The sequence below is a fragment of the Mobula hypostoma genome, chromosome 15, assembly GCF_963921235.1.
Source record: "Mobula hypostoma chromosome 15, sMobHyp1.1, whole genome shotgun sequence".
NCBI lineage: Eukaryota > Metazoa > Chordata > Chondrichthyes > Myliobatiformes > Myliobatidae > Mobula > Mobula hypostoma.
The window spans coordinates 59,638,143-59,653,834 of NC_086111.1; the positions used below are offsets into that span (position 1 = coordinate 59,638,143).

At 41.3% G+C, this 15,692-nt stretch overlaps 1 protein-coding gene across 2 annotated transcripts in view; it reads right to left on the reverse strand.

The window, feature by feature from the left end:
* The window catches only part of zgc:77375 (uncharacterized protein LOC402927 homolog), a 39,495-nt gene extending 32,041 nt beyond the window's left edge, over positions 1 to 7,454 (reverse strand). For both annotated transcript variants that reach the window (XM_063068413.1, XM_063068412.1), the window contains exon 1: positions 7,280 to 7,454. In XM_063068413.1, the coding sequence (XP_062924483.1) occupies positions 7,280 to 7,429 (150 nt within the window). In that variant the 5' untranslated portion in view covers positions 7,430 to 7,454. The remainder of the gene's footprint in view (positions 1 to 7,279) is intronic.
* Between the last annotated feature and the right edge of the window lie 8,238 nt (positions 7,455 to 15,692).

Consider the following 15,692-nt stretch of genomic DNA (forward strand, 5'->3'; position numbering starts at 1 on the left):
GGAAGTGATATTGAGGGACCAGGTGATGTGAGCTCCCAGGAACTTGGTGCACTTAACTCTCTCTATAGAGGAACCATGATGGGACTGGTTCATCTGTACCCTCCTAAAGTCCACAATCATTTCCTATCAACTTTAAAAGTGCCATCACCCTACTTGCAAAAGCCAGGAAGCATATTCCACCAGGCTCAAGAATAGCTTCTACCCTGCCATTAGAAGGCAACTAAACAATTCCTTAGTCACAATCTACCTCATTATGTTCTTGCACCTTATTCTTTATCTGCACTGCATTTACACTTTATTCTGCGTTGTGATTGTTCTACCTGGTTCTACCTCAACACACTGTGCAATGATTTAAGGTTAAAGATTCACGAGCCATATACCGGTTTCGGTTTCTGTGGCATGAAGCAACCCCCACCCCCCCCCCATCCCTGGATAGGACGCCAATCTATCGTGAAGTTAACCCCCAGCATTTTTGCCAGTACCCATTCTCAGCTGGGTAGACTGGAGCATTGTGTGGTTAAGTGCCTTGCTCAAGGACACACGCTCTGTCTTGGCAGGGACTCGAACCCACGACCTTCAAATCACTGGTCCAACGCCCTAACCACTTGGCCACATGCCACTGTGTAATCATTTGATGTGTATGGACAGTATACAAGACAAGCTTTTCACTGTATTTCCATACATTTGAGGATAATGAACCAATTGCAATTCCATCACTATTAATGCCCCACCTTGATGAAGATGATGAGTTTACATAAACTCTCTGAACAAGAGGAACAGAATTTCCTGTCATCCTTTGAGTCTCATCCTTTGTTTACCTTATAGTTACAAAGTGGCCTCGGCCTCCTGCACCCACTTCCTCTTCCTGTTATTTTTTTCTACAACTGGGCATTTACAAACTAAATTCCTGAGAAAGTAGTCTCGAGGTTAGAACACAAATACATCTTTAACATCATGAATAATTGCTAATGTATTTATCAGCTTGTTGGATCCAGAAATGGAACAAATTATATTGTGCCCTCTCATTCCTTCAAGTGCCTAATTGTTTAAGAATATGTAAAATTAGTTTTACTTTATAACTTTTTTCACATTCTGGATCTCTCCACTCCTGCTTCATCTTGGCCTTAACTCTCATTCCAAATCTGATCTGACTCTAACTCACCCACCTCACCAACCCTACCTCCAATTCCTCCTCAGTTATTAAAACTCACTGAGGATTCCACCATTTGCCAAGGCCCAGAAGACTTGCTGTACTCACCATACAGCCATTAGCTCCCAATTCCAGAAAACTTACAGCCCTATTATTCGAATTAGACAAGGATTCTAACCTGTGTCAAGTAGTTCATCCTTCGCAATCCTTTCTCTACTTCCTAATTATGGGTATCTCAATTTTTTTGTATGGACTGAAAGAGTTAGATAGAGCTCTTAAAGATAACAGAGTGAAGGGATATGTGGAGAAGGCAGGAAAAGGGTACTGATTGTGGATGATCAGTCATGATCACAGTGAATGGTGCTGCTGGCTCAAAGGGCTGAATGGCCTACTGTCTATTGACTGTAGGCTAATAGAGTTCGAAGTCACAGAGAAATAGTTTTCACAGAATCATATAAGAGCTGCAGCAGAGAACTAGGCCATTCAGCCCATTGTGTCTGTGCTAGCTCTCTACCAGTCCCACTCACTAATTTCAATTCCTGGCATTTTCTTCATTGCTTCACCATGCAATTGCCTTCTGGTGGTCATAACAGATCTCTCCGTCTAAGCTGCAGGCAATGCATTCTAGGTTCCCACCATGCACCACGTTAAAAAAAAGGTTCTTCCTCATTGCACTCTTAATTTCCCTCTCCTTAATTGATTCGTGTTCGCTAGTCCAACACCAACCCCCCCCCCCACAGCACCATTGTGTTCAGCCTCAACTATCCACTCTATCCAGACCCCTTATCCTTCCACTCCCCAAAGAAAACAGTCTCAGACTTTGATACTCTAATCTCCCATCTCATTCTTAGATTTTTTTTCCCCTCTGGACCCTTCACACCCTTCCTATAAAGACAGGTAACCAGAAATGATTCCGAACCTTTTTTTTTAAAGCAACACACATAAAAATTGCTGGTGAACGCAGCAGGCCAGGCAACATCTATAGGAAGAGGTACAGTTGACGTTTCAGGCTGAGACCCTTCGTCAGGAAAGCCTGACTTTCCTATATTTATATTCTGTGCCTTTATTCAGCCTAGAATTGAGCATGCCTTATTTATTTACTGAGCCAGTGTGGAATAAGCCCTTCCCGCCCTTCGAGCCGCACCACCCAGCAATCCCCCGATTCAACCCTAGCCTAATCACAAGATACTTTACAGTGACCGATTAGCCTACCAACCAGTACACCTGTGGGCTGCGAGAGGAAACCCGAACACCCGGAGGAAACCACGTGGTCACCGGGAGAACGTACTAAGTCCTTACCGGCAGCATTCCCTCTTTCTCGCTCTGTCCTGTCACTTTCAATGAGTTACGAACATATCCCCCAACATTCTGCTTCTGCAGCCCTTTCAGAACTTTATTCTATATTGAAGAGTTACCAAATAGGCAATAACGCTACTAGCTTCAGACCACCAGTCCCATAAAACAGGAATAAAACACCTTATTATCTCCTACACTGTACTTTCTCTCTAACTGTAGCACCTTCTGTAATTCCCTGGTACTATTATCACTTGTACTTTACTCTGTAATTCTCTGGAATATCCGGACAGCAAAGATGCATACATCAGGATGCTCTTTATCGATTGCAGCTCAGCATTTAATACCATCATGTCCTTGAAACTCAGCAGTAAACTCCAAGACTTGGGCCTCAATACCCCCTTGGGCAATTGGATCCTGGATTCCCTCACTTGTAGACCCCAGTCAGTTTGGATTGGCAAAAACATCTCTTCCACAATCTCCATCAGCACAGGAGCACCTCAGGGATGCGAGCTTAGACCCCTGTTCTACTCGCTTTACACCTATGACTGAATGGCTAAGTACAGCTACAACACCACATACAAGTTTGCTGATGACACCACTGTGGTGGGCTATATCAAAGAGGGTGATGAATCCGCATACAGGAGGGAGATTGAAAACTTGGCTGAGCGGTGTAATGACAGCAACCTCTCACTCAATGTCAGCAAGACCAAGGAGCTGATTGCAGACTTCCGGAGAGGGAAACCAGAGGTCCATGAGCCAGACCTCAGGATCAGAGGCGGAAAGGGTCAGTAACTTTAAATTCCTGGGTGTCACTATCTCAAAGGACCAGTCCTGGAACCATCATACAAATGTAATTGCAACAAAAGCATGACAGCACCTCTGCTTCCTTAATAGTCTGTGGAGGTTCAGCCTATCATCAAAAACCTTGGCAAACTTCTATAGATGTGTGGTGGAAAGTGTGCTGACTGGCTGCATTACGGCCTGGTATGGGAACATCAATGCCCTTGAGTGGAAAATTCTACAGAAGGCAGTGGATTTGGCCCAGTACATCACGGATAAAGCCCTTCCAACCATCGAGCACACCTACATGAAACTTTAACCGGCCGCGGGTGTGTGGCATCAGCCCTGGACTTCGAGATGAATGGTCTCGGAGTTCACATCTGCATGAAACACTGTCGTAGGAAAGTAACATCCACCTTCGAAGATCCTCAGCACCCAGATCATGCTCTTTTCTCACTGCTGCCATCAAGCAACCTCAGGACTTGCACAACCAACTTCAAGAACAGTCACTACTCTTCAACCATCAGGCTCTTGAACAAAAGAGGATAATTATACTCATCTTTTGAGCTGTTCCCACAACCAATTATCTCACTTCAAGATCTCTTTATCTTGTTATTTCATGCTCTAGTTATTTATCGCTATTTACTTACAGTTGCATTTCAACAGCTTGTTGTACTCTATGCCCTTGCTCTTTCATTGATCCTGTTTGCTGTTAACTGTTCTATAGATTTACTGAGTATGCCTGCAGGACAGTGAGTCTCAGGGATGTATGTGGTGACAGGTATGTACTTGTACTTTGATAATAAATTTTACTTTGAGCTTTGTACTACTTCAATGCACTGTTGTAATGAAATGATCTGCATGGATGGCAAAGATTTTCACTGTATCTCAGTACGTACATGTGACAATAACAAACGAATTTACAGTTTAGTTGCCTGGGTTTTGACAGCTGGTTTCCATTACTTAGGGGCTCAGGGCTCAGGTGAAAACCCTCTTCAGAGGTTGTTTTACAAATAAGAGACTTGTTACCAATGAGAGGTTTTATGGATAGAATAAAACTGATAAAATGAGAAAAACTCAGTTTTTGATATAGCCAGTGAGAAAGGAATGGAGACACCACTGGAGGGAAAATGATATAGCAAGAAAAAAACTGAAGTTGTTAACAATTTGTGTGTGTATATGTGTGTGTATATTATATACACACACACACACACAAAAAAGGGTGATTGATGAGTTTGTGGTCTAGCGTAGAAGGAGATGAGTTATACAGCTCTTGTTACATGCACATGCAGTTCAACTCTTTGAGTGATTATGCAGAAAGTTTGAAGTTAATAACTCATTAGGCATGATTGATAAGTTTATGGCCTAAGGTAAAAGGGGATTAGAGATTAGAGATTAGAGATAGACTGACTAACTAATCCGGCACCACTGGGACCTGAGGAGTGCCAGATTAGTGAAAATGCCAAATTACAGAAGGATCACATTAAGCATAATCAGTGCCGGATTATCAAAGGAACCAGATTACAGGTAGTTGGATTAGTGAAGGTTGACCTATGTGTGTATGTATGTGTATGTATGTATGTGTGTGTATATATATATATATATATATATATATATATATGTGTGTGTGTGTGTATGTGTGTGTGTGTGTGTGTGTGTGTGTGTGTGTGTGTGTGTATATATATATATATACACACACACATATACACACACATACTGTACATATATACATTTCTTACGGTAATTTATAGTTTTTTATTTAGTATTGCAATATACTGCTGCCACAAAACAGATTTCATGACATATGCCAGTGACATTAAACCTGATTCTAATTCTGAAAAAGATCATCCAAGCAAGGGTTCCCAACCTGGGCTCCGCAGACCCCTTAGTTAATGGTAGGGGTCCATGGCATAAAAACAGCCTTGATCTACGCCCCACACACAAAATGCTGGAGGAACTCAGCAGGCCAGGCAGCCTCATTGGGGAAAAAAAAGAGTAGTTGATGTTTTGGGCCGGAACCAGTGCTGCCTGGCCTGCTGAGTTCCTCCAGCATTTTGTTTGTGTTGCTTGGATTTCCAGCATCCGCAGATTTTCTCTTGTTTGTGATTGATCTAAGCCCATCAGTTCCACACCATTGCAATTAGATCAGTGTTCCATTTAACTTGAAATTTAACTTTTCAAAGGAAAGTACAACAGGCTGTGATTTAAAACAGGAAGCTCATCTAATTGTCATCCCAGGCAGATTAGATTAAAATTAAGCAATTTTGTTGCTTCTATATTGAAATACATGTTGTCATCGCATTGCAGATCCCAATGTTAATTATAAAGAGCAGCATCACTTTATTCCGAAAAAGGTGCTCATTTTAAACACAGACCTGGTAACATTTTATTTGAAGTAAATATCTTAAAATTATAGGCCAGTTGCACTCTCTCTACTAAATTTTATGAATGTAATATTACGTGGAAATCATTTTTGGGCATATCATGCACAACTCAGTACTGCATGCAGTCTTAAAACATTGAAATGCTCCCATACCCTATGGACACATTTTAAAGGACTCATCTCATGCTTTTGATATTTATTTATTGCTTATTTATTATTATAATCATTTCTTTCTTTTTGTGTTTACACCGTCTGTTGCCTTTTGGACAATGGTTGAACACCCAAGTAGATGTGCTTTCATTGATTCCATTATGGATTTATTGAGTATCCCCACAAGAAAATAAATCCCAGAGTTGTCTATGTTGCACATGTACTTTGATAATAAATTTACTTTGAAAAGAAAATAACTGTTATTCCAAGCAGTTCTTTTGATAAGACACACTTTGGGCTGCATCTGGCTAATGAAAACAGTAGAGATATACCAATTTCTTCCACACAGTACCCTCTCCAGCTTAATTGCTCGCCGAGGGTACTGACTGTGTGGAGTTTACAAGTTCCTCTGGAATTTGCTTCCCCAATGCTAAAGCTGGGCTAGTAGTTCAACTGGCCACTGTGAATTGCCCACATACTAGGGCAAAAGATGTGAGGTGGGAGGGACAGGGGTAAGTTTGTTGGCAACGTGAGTGTATAGGTTGCAGGGAAATAAGTGGGAGAATTAAACTGATGGGAACACTCAGAGAGCTGACATGGACTCCATGATCGCCTTCAGACACATGAAACAAATAGGGAAATGACTCAGATTTGAAGCACAGTATTAAGGATTTCAGCAACCATTACATCATCAAGGAAGACTAGAAACAAGCTGTTTACTTTCCTATCAGAATACCGGACCATAAGCTCTTCTGTCTGACAGTTTAGTCGAGCGATGCAACGTTAGCAAATGTAACATGAACGAAATGGTCTGAACATTAGAACTTGTATGTCCTATATATTGTGTCACCCCGAGTCTTCGCAGCAATGTGAATAGTCAGAAGTTAACATTAAGTTATTAGACAAGTGACCAGATGGTTAGCAAAAGAGGTGTCATGTTATTAGTGCACAAATATCCGTGAGCCTCACAGTAAATGAGGAAATGCTGCTGCCTCAAAGAATTCACGACAAGCTATCTAACAAAAAGAAGCCCACACATCTTTCAGTATTTTTCAGCGAACGAATTAATGGCAATGCTGACCATATTTAAATGATCACATTTTAATTTTAGCATTTTGCACTGCAGCCTTAACTTTGGCATTTCCTCAATCATTCGTTAACTCCGTATATCTGGAATAATGGAACCTATCTACCGCCTGGAACTACCGCTTAAAACAACACAGTTGGACCTGGTGTTTAAAAATAAAGCATCAAACTGTTGGAGCAACTCAACGGGTCTAGCAGCATCTGTGGAGGTATCCGGATAGTCGATGTTTGAACCAGGTTATAGCAGCAGCAATCTCTTGTCCCATTATCAATTAAACGTCTATAAATGTAAAACATATTCTTTATTAAACCCCTCTATTGTTTTCTGAGTGAATTGCAGCATTTCTTTCTTGCACCGAGGGACAATGAGTGGGTGATTGACAGCCCAGTTTACAAGAACATTTTATATCATTCTCTCCCTCCTCCCGCGTTACCTGAGATCCTGCCGTGCTGCTCATTACTCTGGAGCACGCTGGTGGCACTTTCTTTAGCGTCTTCAGCGCCGCCCGAGCGACCCGGCTCAGCGACAGCGGAGCGCTCATTCTGGGGCGCTGCAGCCACTCGCCGGCGCTCGGGCTCATCATTGTGTCGGCGGCGCGCCTATCAATCCCTCCCGCGCCCCGCACGTCACCGCCCCCCCGGCTGATTGACAGCTCGGCACCCCTCCCCCCCCCGGCGGCCTCGCCCACAGCGCCTCCTGTGGCGCCCGCCTGGCATAACATCCCCTCGCCCGCCGCAAAAGCGAAGCCTTTTAACATCCGCAGTTACGCACAGAGAAAGGAGGCACCCAGCCACCCTCAACGCCAACCCAACCCAATGCAATGTGCGCCGGGAGGGGGAGGTGGCGCAGATCATATTAGCAGACTTTCGAAGTGAATAGAGATAGGACGATACTGCTTCAGTCTAGAGATAAAGCGTTGACGGATCGGCGGTGGAGATGGAATCAACCCAAAGGCGAAAACACAGACCCTATATAGGTGAGAATATACAGTATGACCCCAGGCAACAGGTCGGAACGGCCCTCGATGAGTTTTCAAATAATTGTTCCCGTGCGCCTGTGTATCACAAATGGATCGTACGAACATTCGGGGCTTTCGGAGGTGAGGTACAGTGACTGAAACACAAGAAATCCCCTGGAAGTCTGAAGTAAAGACGGAAGTTGCCAGGGTTGGGAGGGCGGATCAGGGAGCATCAGTGAAGATTCGACTTGTTGGCCGAGAGCGTTAACTCTGTTTCTCTCTGGATGAATACTGCCTGAACTGCTGAGTGGTTGACCTTTTCTGACTTTTAAATATGGTTTACAGCGCCATTCAACATTCGGTTTTCATTTAGATCCCAGCCCCTCATTATGCAGTGGCGGGAGTCTTCAAGCTCCTGAACCTTCTCCTGGAGGGAAGAGGGACGAAAAGTGTGTTGGCTGGGTGGGTCGTGTCCTTGATTATCCCGGCAGCACTGCTCCAACAGCGTGCGGTGTAAAGTGAGTCCAAGGACGGAAGATTGGTGTGTGTGATGTGCTGGGCTGTGTTATATAAAACTTATATAAAACATTAAGGAAAAGTTTTTAAAAATGTGTGAATAGAAAGGAGGAATTAACGTGAAAATATTTCCACATTTAGGCAGGGGAGAGTAGAGGCATCGCCAAAAAATAATGGCCAAGCTTCTCAGAAATGGACAGAAAATAATTCTAAACACACAGGTTACAGAACATTTCCCCTCTTCCTCCTTTCCATAAGACCTCTTTTTGTGTACCCCAGCCTGATGCGGGCCTAGTGAAACAGCTTGATAAGCCTACATGGCCACAACAAAGTGTGGCTAAATTTAGGCATAAATATAATCCTAACTTCAGCCACACCACCTAAAAAGCTGTGGAAGTTCTTACATTGTTCAAGTACCAAACAGATCCATTTTCCCACAACTCTCTGTCCTTCCAATTAATTACCAATAATTTGTGAATAATTGATCATCACTTCGTATAGCTTAATTTGGGGATAAGGTTTCTGCCAGCACTGTTCATTCCAGAAAACACAACATAAAGTGTATCATGTAAGTCAAACTTGGCACTGTTGGTACTAAGTCTGAAATGCACTTTGGGTAATTCCAAGTATATCTGGTGCTATAAACATTTCCAATCATGGCAGACAGCACAGACCACACTAAAAATGTGTGGAATCTTTGTGCTTACAGTTCCAGCAAAATTGGCATCTACAGCACCTATACACTGACCTTTACGGCTGACCCAACTAAAGAAAATGAGCAGTTAAGGGCAGTGATGCTGAATATGTATCTGTCAGTACCTCCAGTTGAACTGCTATTTCTGTGTTTCCCCCTTGCCATCAATCTGTGGTTTTGTATTACCATGTGCTCTTGTTTGTTTTCATGCCCCATGTGCTCCTGACCCCGCTCCTGCTCTACTCGGGCCCCTGTATTTCTGAGTACTCCATCTCTCACCTCTTTCTCATTATTACCTTGTGTCTCATTAGAGGGGGATTATTACCTTGTGCCGAGGGGGATCACAAAGTGGAGGAAAGAGGACCGGGTTGAGACAACAGAGACTTATGGAGAAGAGGATATCCGTGGGTAATACCGTTCCAGCTGACCGGAAGTGCACTGAGAGCGGTAAGCATAAAGGAGTTAGGTGCTTACTGATCTGGTTAACAACGGATGGTGCAATCCGGGTCATAATACGATCGAGGAACGTGTTTGTAGACCGAATATTGAACTTTTTACTGTCGGACTTCGGCCACATTCCACCGTGATACAACACCTGGTGGCACGGGAGGTCGTTCCTACCTGTGGCCATCGAACGTGCAGCTCCTCCCATGGAGGGTCAGACACCCTGAGCCAATAGACTGGTCCTGGACTTATTTTCCATCTGGCATAGTTTGCATTTTGTTGTTTGATTGTTTGTGGTTTATGTATTGCTATATTTACACTCTATTCTTGGTTGGTGCGGCTGTAACAAAACCAAATTTCCCTCGGGATTAATAAAGTATATCTATCTATTATGCTCCACCAATCATCCGACTCTCTGTTTATTGCTCAGTGTATTTCAGTCCTGTGTTTTCACCTGTTTGTTGCCAGATTGTGCCAGTGAATTTCTCTGGATATTTTGATCTCTGCATAAACTTTGATGCTGACTTTGTTTGCACCTTGGGATTTGTTACTCAATTAATATCACTGTGTGCACGGTACTGGGTCTATGATTGGATCCCTGCTCCAGTGTCCTGACAGTATCTTATAACTAAACATACAACTTTTAAGAAAGTAAAAGAATTAAAAGATAAATTTCTTGAATGTTTGATTACAGGGCCAATTAATATATATTAATTTTAGTACCAGCATTTTTGGTTATTAAATCATGTGTTTTATTGACAAATTTATTGGATGAATCTTTCCTTAACTGTGTGTATTGTAAACTTTGCATGAACTACAGCAAACTCACAAATGAATACTATGCCTCCTTTACAATCAAGGATATTTTCAGATAATTTTGGAGCTAAAAATGTACTGAATGATAAATGAAACTTTTAGAATTTATTGAATGACACAAATACTTAATTAGCTTTTTTATAATTATATAAAACAGAGCACATGAAATCCAACAGAAGATGTATTGTCCATTAAATGCATGCTCTTGTCACATGCACGAATTATAAGACTAACGATAGATTTAGTTTCAACAATGGGGTTTTAGATGTAGACTGCAACTTTAATATACTAAAATGATTCAATGCACTTCACAGGAACTTGAAACAGATTCTGGCACTGAGCCACATTAGAGTAAATGTCAAAAACCTGATCAAAGGGGTAGACTTTGATTGCTTAATTCAGGAAAGATTTGGGGAAGGTTCTCCAAAGCGTAGGGGCTTGGCAGTTCAATACGCTATTGATAATGCTAGTGCAACCATCAAAAGGAGTGTTCAGTATGCCAAAATTTGCAGCAGCAAAGGAAAGTTGTAGGCAAGAATTTACTGAGTCAGAGAGGGACAAGATCACAGATATATTTGAAAACATACTTGTGAGTTTAAAAATTGGTATGTTATTTAATCAGAAGCTAATGTCAGAGTACAGTTAAGTGAATGGACACAAGCAATAATTTTGGAAAACTTTAAACATGAAAGGTAGGAAAAGGGAGGCTGGCCAGGAGTAATTGACCTGTAATGTTGACTCTATTTCTGACTCCTCAGATATTGCATAAGCTGCTGAGTATCACTAACATTTTTTTAAAAATTTCTTATCTTCAGTGTTTTGGATTAGAATAGTTAAGCAATTACGGTGCGGATGAGACTTTAGGAAGCAGATAAAGTGAAGTACAGGCAAAATCGGGTAATGTCACAGAAATGCAGCTAGGTAGTCTTACTGAGTTTCTTCGAGTCTAGTGCAGTTGCGTAGCCAAATCCCAAATCAAAGTCTATATAACCAGTCTGGTTCACCTGCAAATAGTTACTAGTAAAAGAATAATGTCAATGATCTGTTAGCGAATAGCATTGAAGACAAATTCAAACAATTGAAAGTCACACTGACATGGCTGTTGAATCAGGGTATTCCACAAAGCATATTTTCAGCCTGGGCACTTCCAACCATGTCTCCAGAACTTTTTTGCAGTGATATTAAAAGTACTCAAGTATTGATTTTTTTTTGTGTGTTGAGTACTTATTGATCATGTATTTTACTAACTCGTTTGGTTCAGCTTGGAGATGTGAATCTCCCTCAGCTCTCCTGTGTTTAATACTGATCCTCCTTTATATGTTATTGATCAGAATGCTCAGAATTTTTAGCTGAAAGATCATAATTTGCTCTGGACAAATTCGGTGGGATTGCACAGATGGCGACTGGGTGGGATTATAAAGTGATGACTGGTAGGTGGGGAAGTTTATAAAAGTGTGACTTCAAGAATCCAGGGGCATCGTGTTCCTGCTAGAATGAAGCTCAAGGCTGGGAAGTTCAGGAAACCCCCCTGTTGATGAGAGATACTGAAATTTAGGTCAGGAAAAAGGGAGCATACATAGGTATTGAAATATTGAAAGAATACACTTAAAATAATCCTCAGAGGTGCAGATGCACATCAGCCTGAAGCACTTCACCTTTTCCAATGCTGACTCCTTGATGGGGATTAGTGTAGATGTAGAATCTCCTGCCTTTCCCTTCCTATGACTAGTGGTGTGCCACAGAGATTAGTACTGGAGCCTTTGTTATTTATATAAGGCTTTGTTACACATACAAGGCATGATTAGCAAGTTTGATGATACTAAAATAGGTGGTACTGCAGAAAGTGAAGAATGTTGAAATTAAAAGAGGGATCTTGGTTAACTGGGTGAGTGGGACAAGGATTGAAAAATTGCTTTCAGTTAGGTTAAGAAAAAAGTGTTGCTTTTCAGGATGTCAAGCCAGTGTGGAATTTGTATATTGAATGGCCAGGCCCTCAGAGTATTGTGGAACGGAGGGAGCTAGGACTATGAGTGTGTAGTTTACTGTAGGCAGTTTGACAGGTATACGGGGTTGTGAAGAAGGCACTTAGCACACTTCAGCAGCCAGGCATTGAGTTCAGGAGTTGGGACGTAATTTTGCGGTTATACAAGATGTTGGAACATTGTGCACAGTTTTGGTCACACTCTTACATAAAAGTCATCATTAAACTGGAAAAGAGTGCAGAGGAGATTTACAAGGATACTGCCAGGATTTGAGGGCTTAAATTACAGGGAGCAATTGGGCAGCTAGGACTTCTTTGCTTGGAATGGAGGAGAATCGAGAGGTGATCTTGGAGAGGTATGTAAAATCATGAAGGGCATAGACAGGGTCTTTTCTCCAGAGGAGGGCAATTAAAAACTAGAGGGCATAGGTTTAAGCTGCTTCCATTTGGCTGATACGTGAGTATATGGAATGAACTGATTGAAGCAGATACAATAACTACATTCGAAATACATCTGAATTTGAGGTATAGAGGGACATCAGCCAAATACAGGCAAATGGTACTACGTGGTGGGCACCAGGGTTATCATAGATGTTTGGCAGAAAGGCTGCATTACTCTAACTCAGTGATACCCTATGTGGGTGGTACGTGTCCTTAGGGGGCGTTAGGGGAAATAGCCGTCGGGGGTAGGGGGGAGCAGTAAATGCACCCTAACTTGAGGCATAAGACGTGACTGACCGTGTCAACTCGCTGCCGTTGTCAACATCCGATGGGCATTCCCAGATTGTGTTAATTTTTAAAAAAATTTAATTTAGTCACGTTAATGATGGATAAATATGTACGGCACAATCTCTGAAGGCGGTGAAGCCTTGAATTCCACTCCTACGAAGAAACAGAAGTGTGTCAACACAATGTTACATACCTGGAGTACGGTTTTATTCCGTTCTCGTCAGATCAGCGCAGGATTTACATTTCCGTAAAAGACACCCTGAGAAGGCTACTTATGATATTAATCAGTTCCACAAGATGAAAGAAGCAATTGCATACTCGAATCATTTGCCAAGAAAGCTAAAAATGACCTTGATAGTGGACTCATGGTTTCTTATAACATTTTCAAAATGATAAAGTGTGGGAAATCTCATACAATTGATGAAAGATTAATAATGCCTGCTGTATCAGAAATGCTCACCACTGTCCTCAAGATGGATACTAGTATTTTAAAATCAATTCCTCTGAGTAACAAGTCTGTAGCCTGTCGTATTGACGGAATGAGTGAAGACATTGAGTATCAAATATGCAGAGCTACAGATAAAGTATTTGCATGTGTACAGTTTATCAAAATGGAAAAGTTTATGAAGGTTCTCTTTTGTAAAAAGTTAAAAAACGGAGAATCAATCTACGACCTGATCAAAACGTACATCAAGGATAAAAGTATTCTGATTAGGAATGTGATTTCCGTTGCAATCGATGGAGCACCATACATGACAGATCATCATACTGTTTTAGTGGCATTTATGAGAAAAGAAATTACAAGTGTTTGCAATCCATCGTCAACATCTTACAGCCAAAAAAGTCAGCCAGTGACTTTTTTTCAAGCATGACTCTTGTAATATCTGTTATCAACAAAATTAAAGCTCATCCGTTAAGTAGCAGAATATTTTGCCAGTTATGCCAATATAACAATGAAGAGTTTGAACACTTGCTTCTTCACACTGAAGTGCACTGGATGCCAAAAGGCTGCTGCTTAAAACGTTTCTTTGATCTTTTTGACACTGTTGTTGATTTTTTGCTCAAAGTTGACAAGCTTGGGAAACAAGATTGAACAACTTCTTGGAGACGTGGCATACTTTGCTAATCTGTATGACAAAATGCACGTTCTAAATATAAAACTGCAGACAGAATTTCAATTTAATCCAGGCAAAAAGTGCAGGCAGAAAATCGTAAATATATAAGCAAAACATTAGGAGATGAATATTCTCAGTTTCCCTGTATGGAAAATATGACTCTCTTTCAAAGATGGTGATTTGCAAGAGTACTGCTTACACCTGCAGTCATTGAAGAAGGATTTTCTGAATCAATTCAAGGATTTAGATTGGGTAATTAACCCATTTCTTTGCAATGTGAAAGAACAGGAAGAGAATTTGCAAAAAGAAATATCAAAATTCAGAATGATAAGCAAAAATGCTTTTCAAAATATTGGGTTTTGTGGTATATGGTGCATTGTCATATGAAGTTTCCAGGTCTTTAAAAACAGCCAAACTACTCATTGCATTTCTATCCTCTTACCTTGTTGAAAAGGTCTTCAGTACGGTGAACCACATACTCACAAAAAAACAGAAACTGCTTGGACATTGTTACACGTGAGGACTTAAAGGCTTTTGCTGTCACAACTTGAACCAAATATTTCAACTCTTGCTAAAAAGATATCTAAACTGTGTACAGTGCATAGGTACTGTGGAAGCTAGGTTTAAAGACAATTTAGTTTTTCTCATGTTAGCATATGGTAGACATGTTTTTACACTATGGGGGTGCCAGAAAGTATATTGCGCCCAAGGGACATTGGCAAGTATGAAGGTGCTTTAGGGGGGCATTGGCAAGTAAGAAAGTGCTTTTGGGGGGTATGTTGGGCTAAATAAAAATTTGGGAAACTGCTCTAATTTTAACTGTGATTGACTAACGTTATTTTTTAAAATTAGTCTTCAATTTGACTGTAGTTCTGGTGGATTTGATCTGTACATTATACCACATAGTATTGAACTTCAAGGTACAAGTCATTGATATGAACTAAAGACAGGTACCAATGCAGTGACCTCAGGAATCAGTACGCACAAACATAATTTTAAGAAAAGCACCCTTGGCCTCGTATCATGACCATTTATCCCCTTCTTCTATCACTGATCCACGTGCAAAAAAGATGGAAGGAAAACCCAAGCCCAATAAAAGGGAAATATTCTGTAGACAAACTCCCGAGTATCTCAAATAATAACAAACAGTAACAGATGTTGTCATCGTCACTCCTTTCCATGCCTTGTGGCCCATCAGGCACCAACCTTGCTGTTTCTTCAGCACTTTTGCCTATTTTTTTTTAAAATTAAGGCCGAGTTGCTAACTTGATACTCAACCTATCTCCGATGAAAAGCATGCAAGGACCTGGCCAGATTGGAACCCGGGACCACTCGCCTTGAAGTCCAGTGCAGATGCCCCGGTTGGCTTACTAGTAGATGAGTCAAGTTTCATTCATAAAGATATTGCCCTTTTCCTCAAAATGCAATTTTCAGTTTGGGTAACTCCCTATTCAAAGTGCACCATAATAACACCAGTAGTATATTCCAGAAATGCTATTACTTCTTGGAAAAAGAGCAGCCCAATATTTAGTCAATTCATAGCCTCAAATCAATCAGTCTCATTTCCCTCCGATCCTTCAAGTCACTAAAATG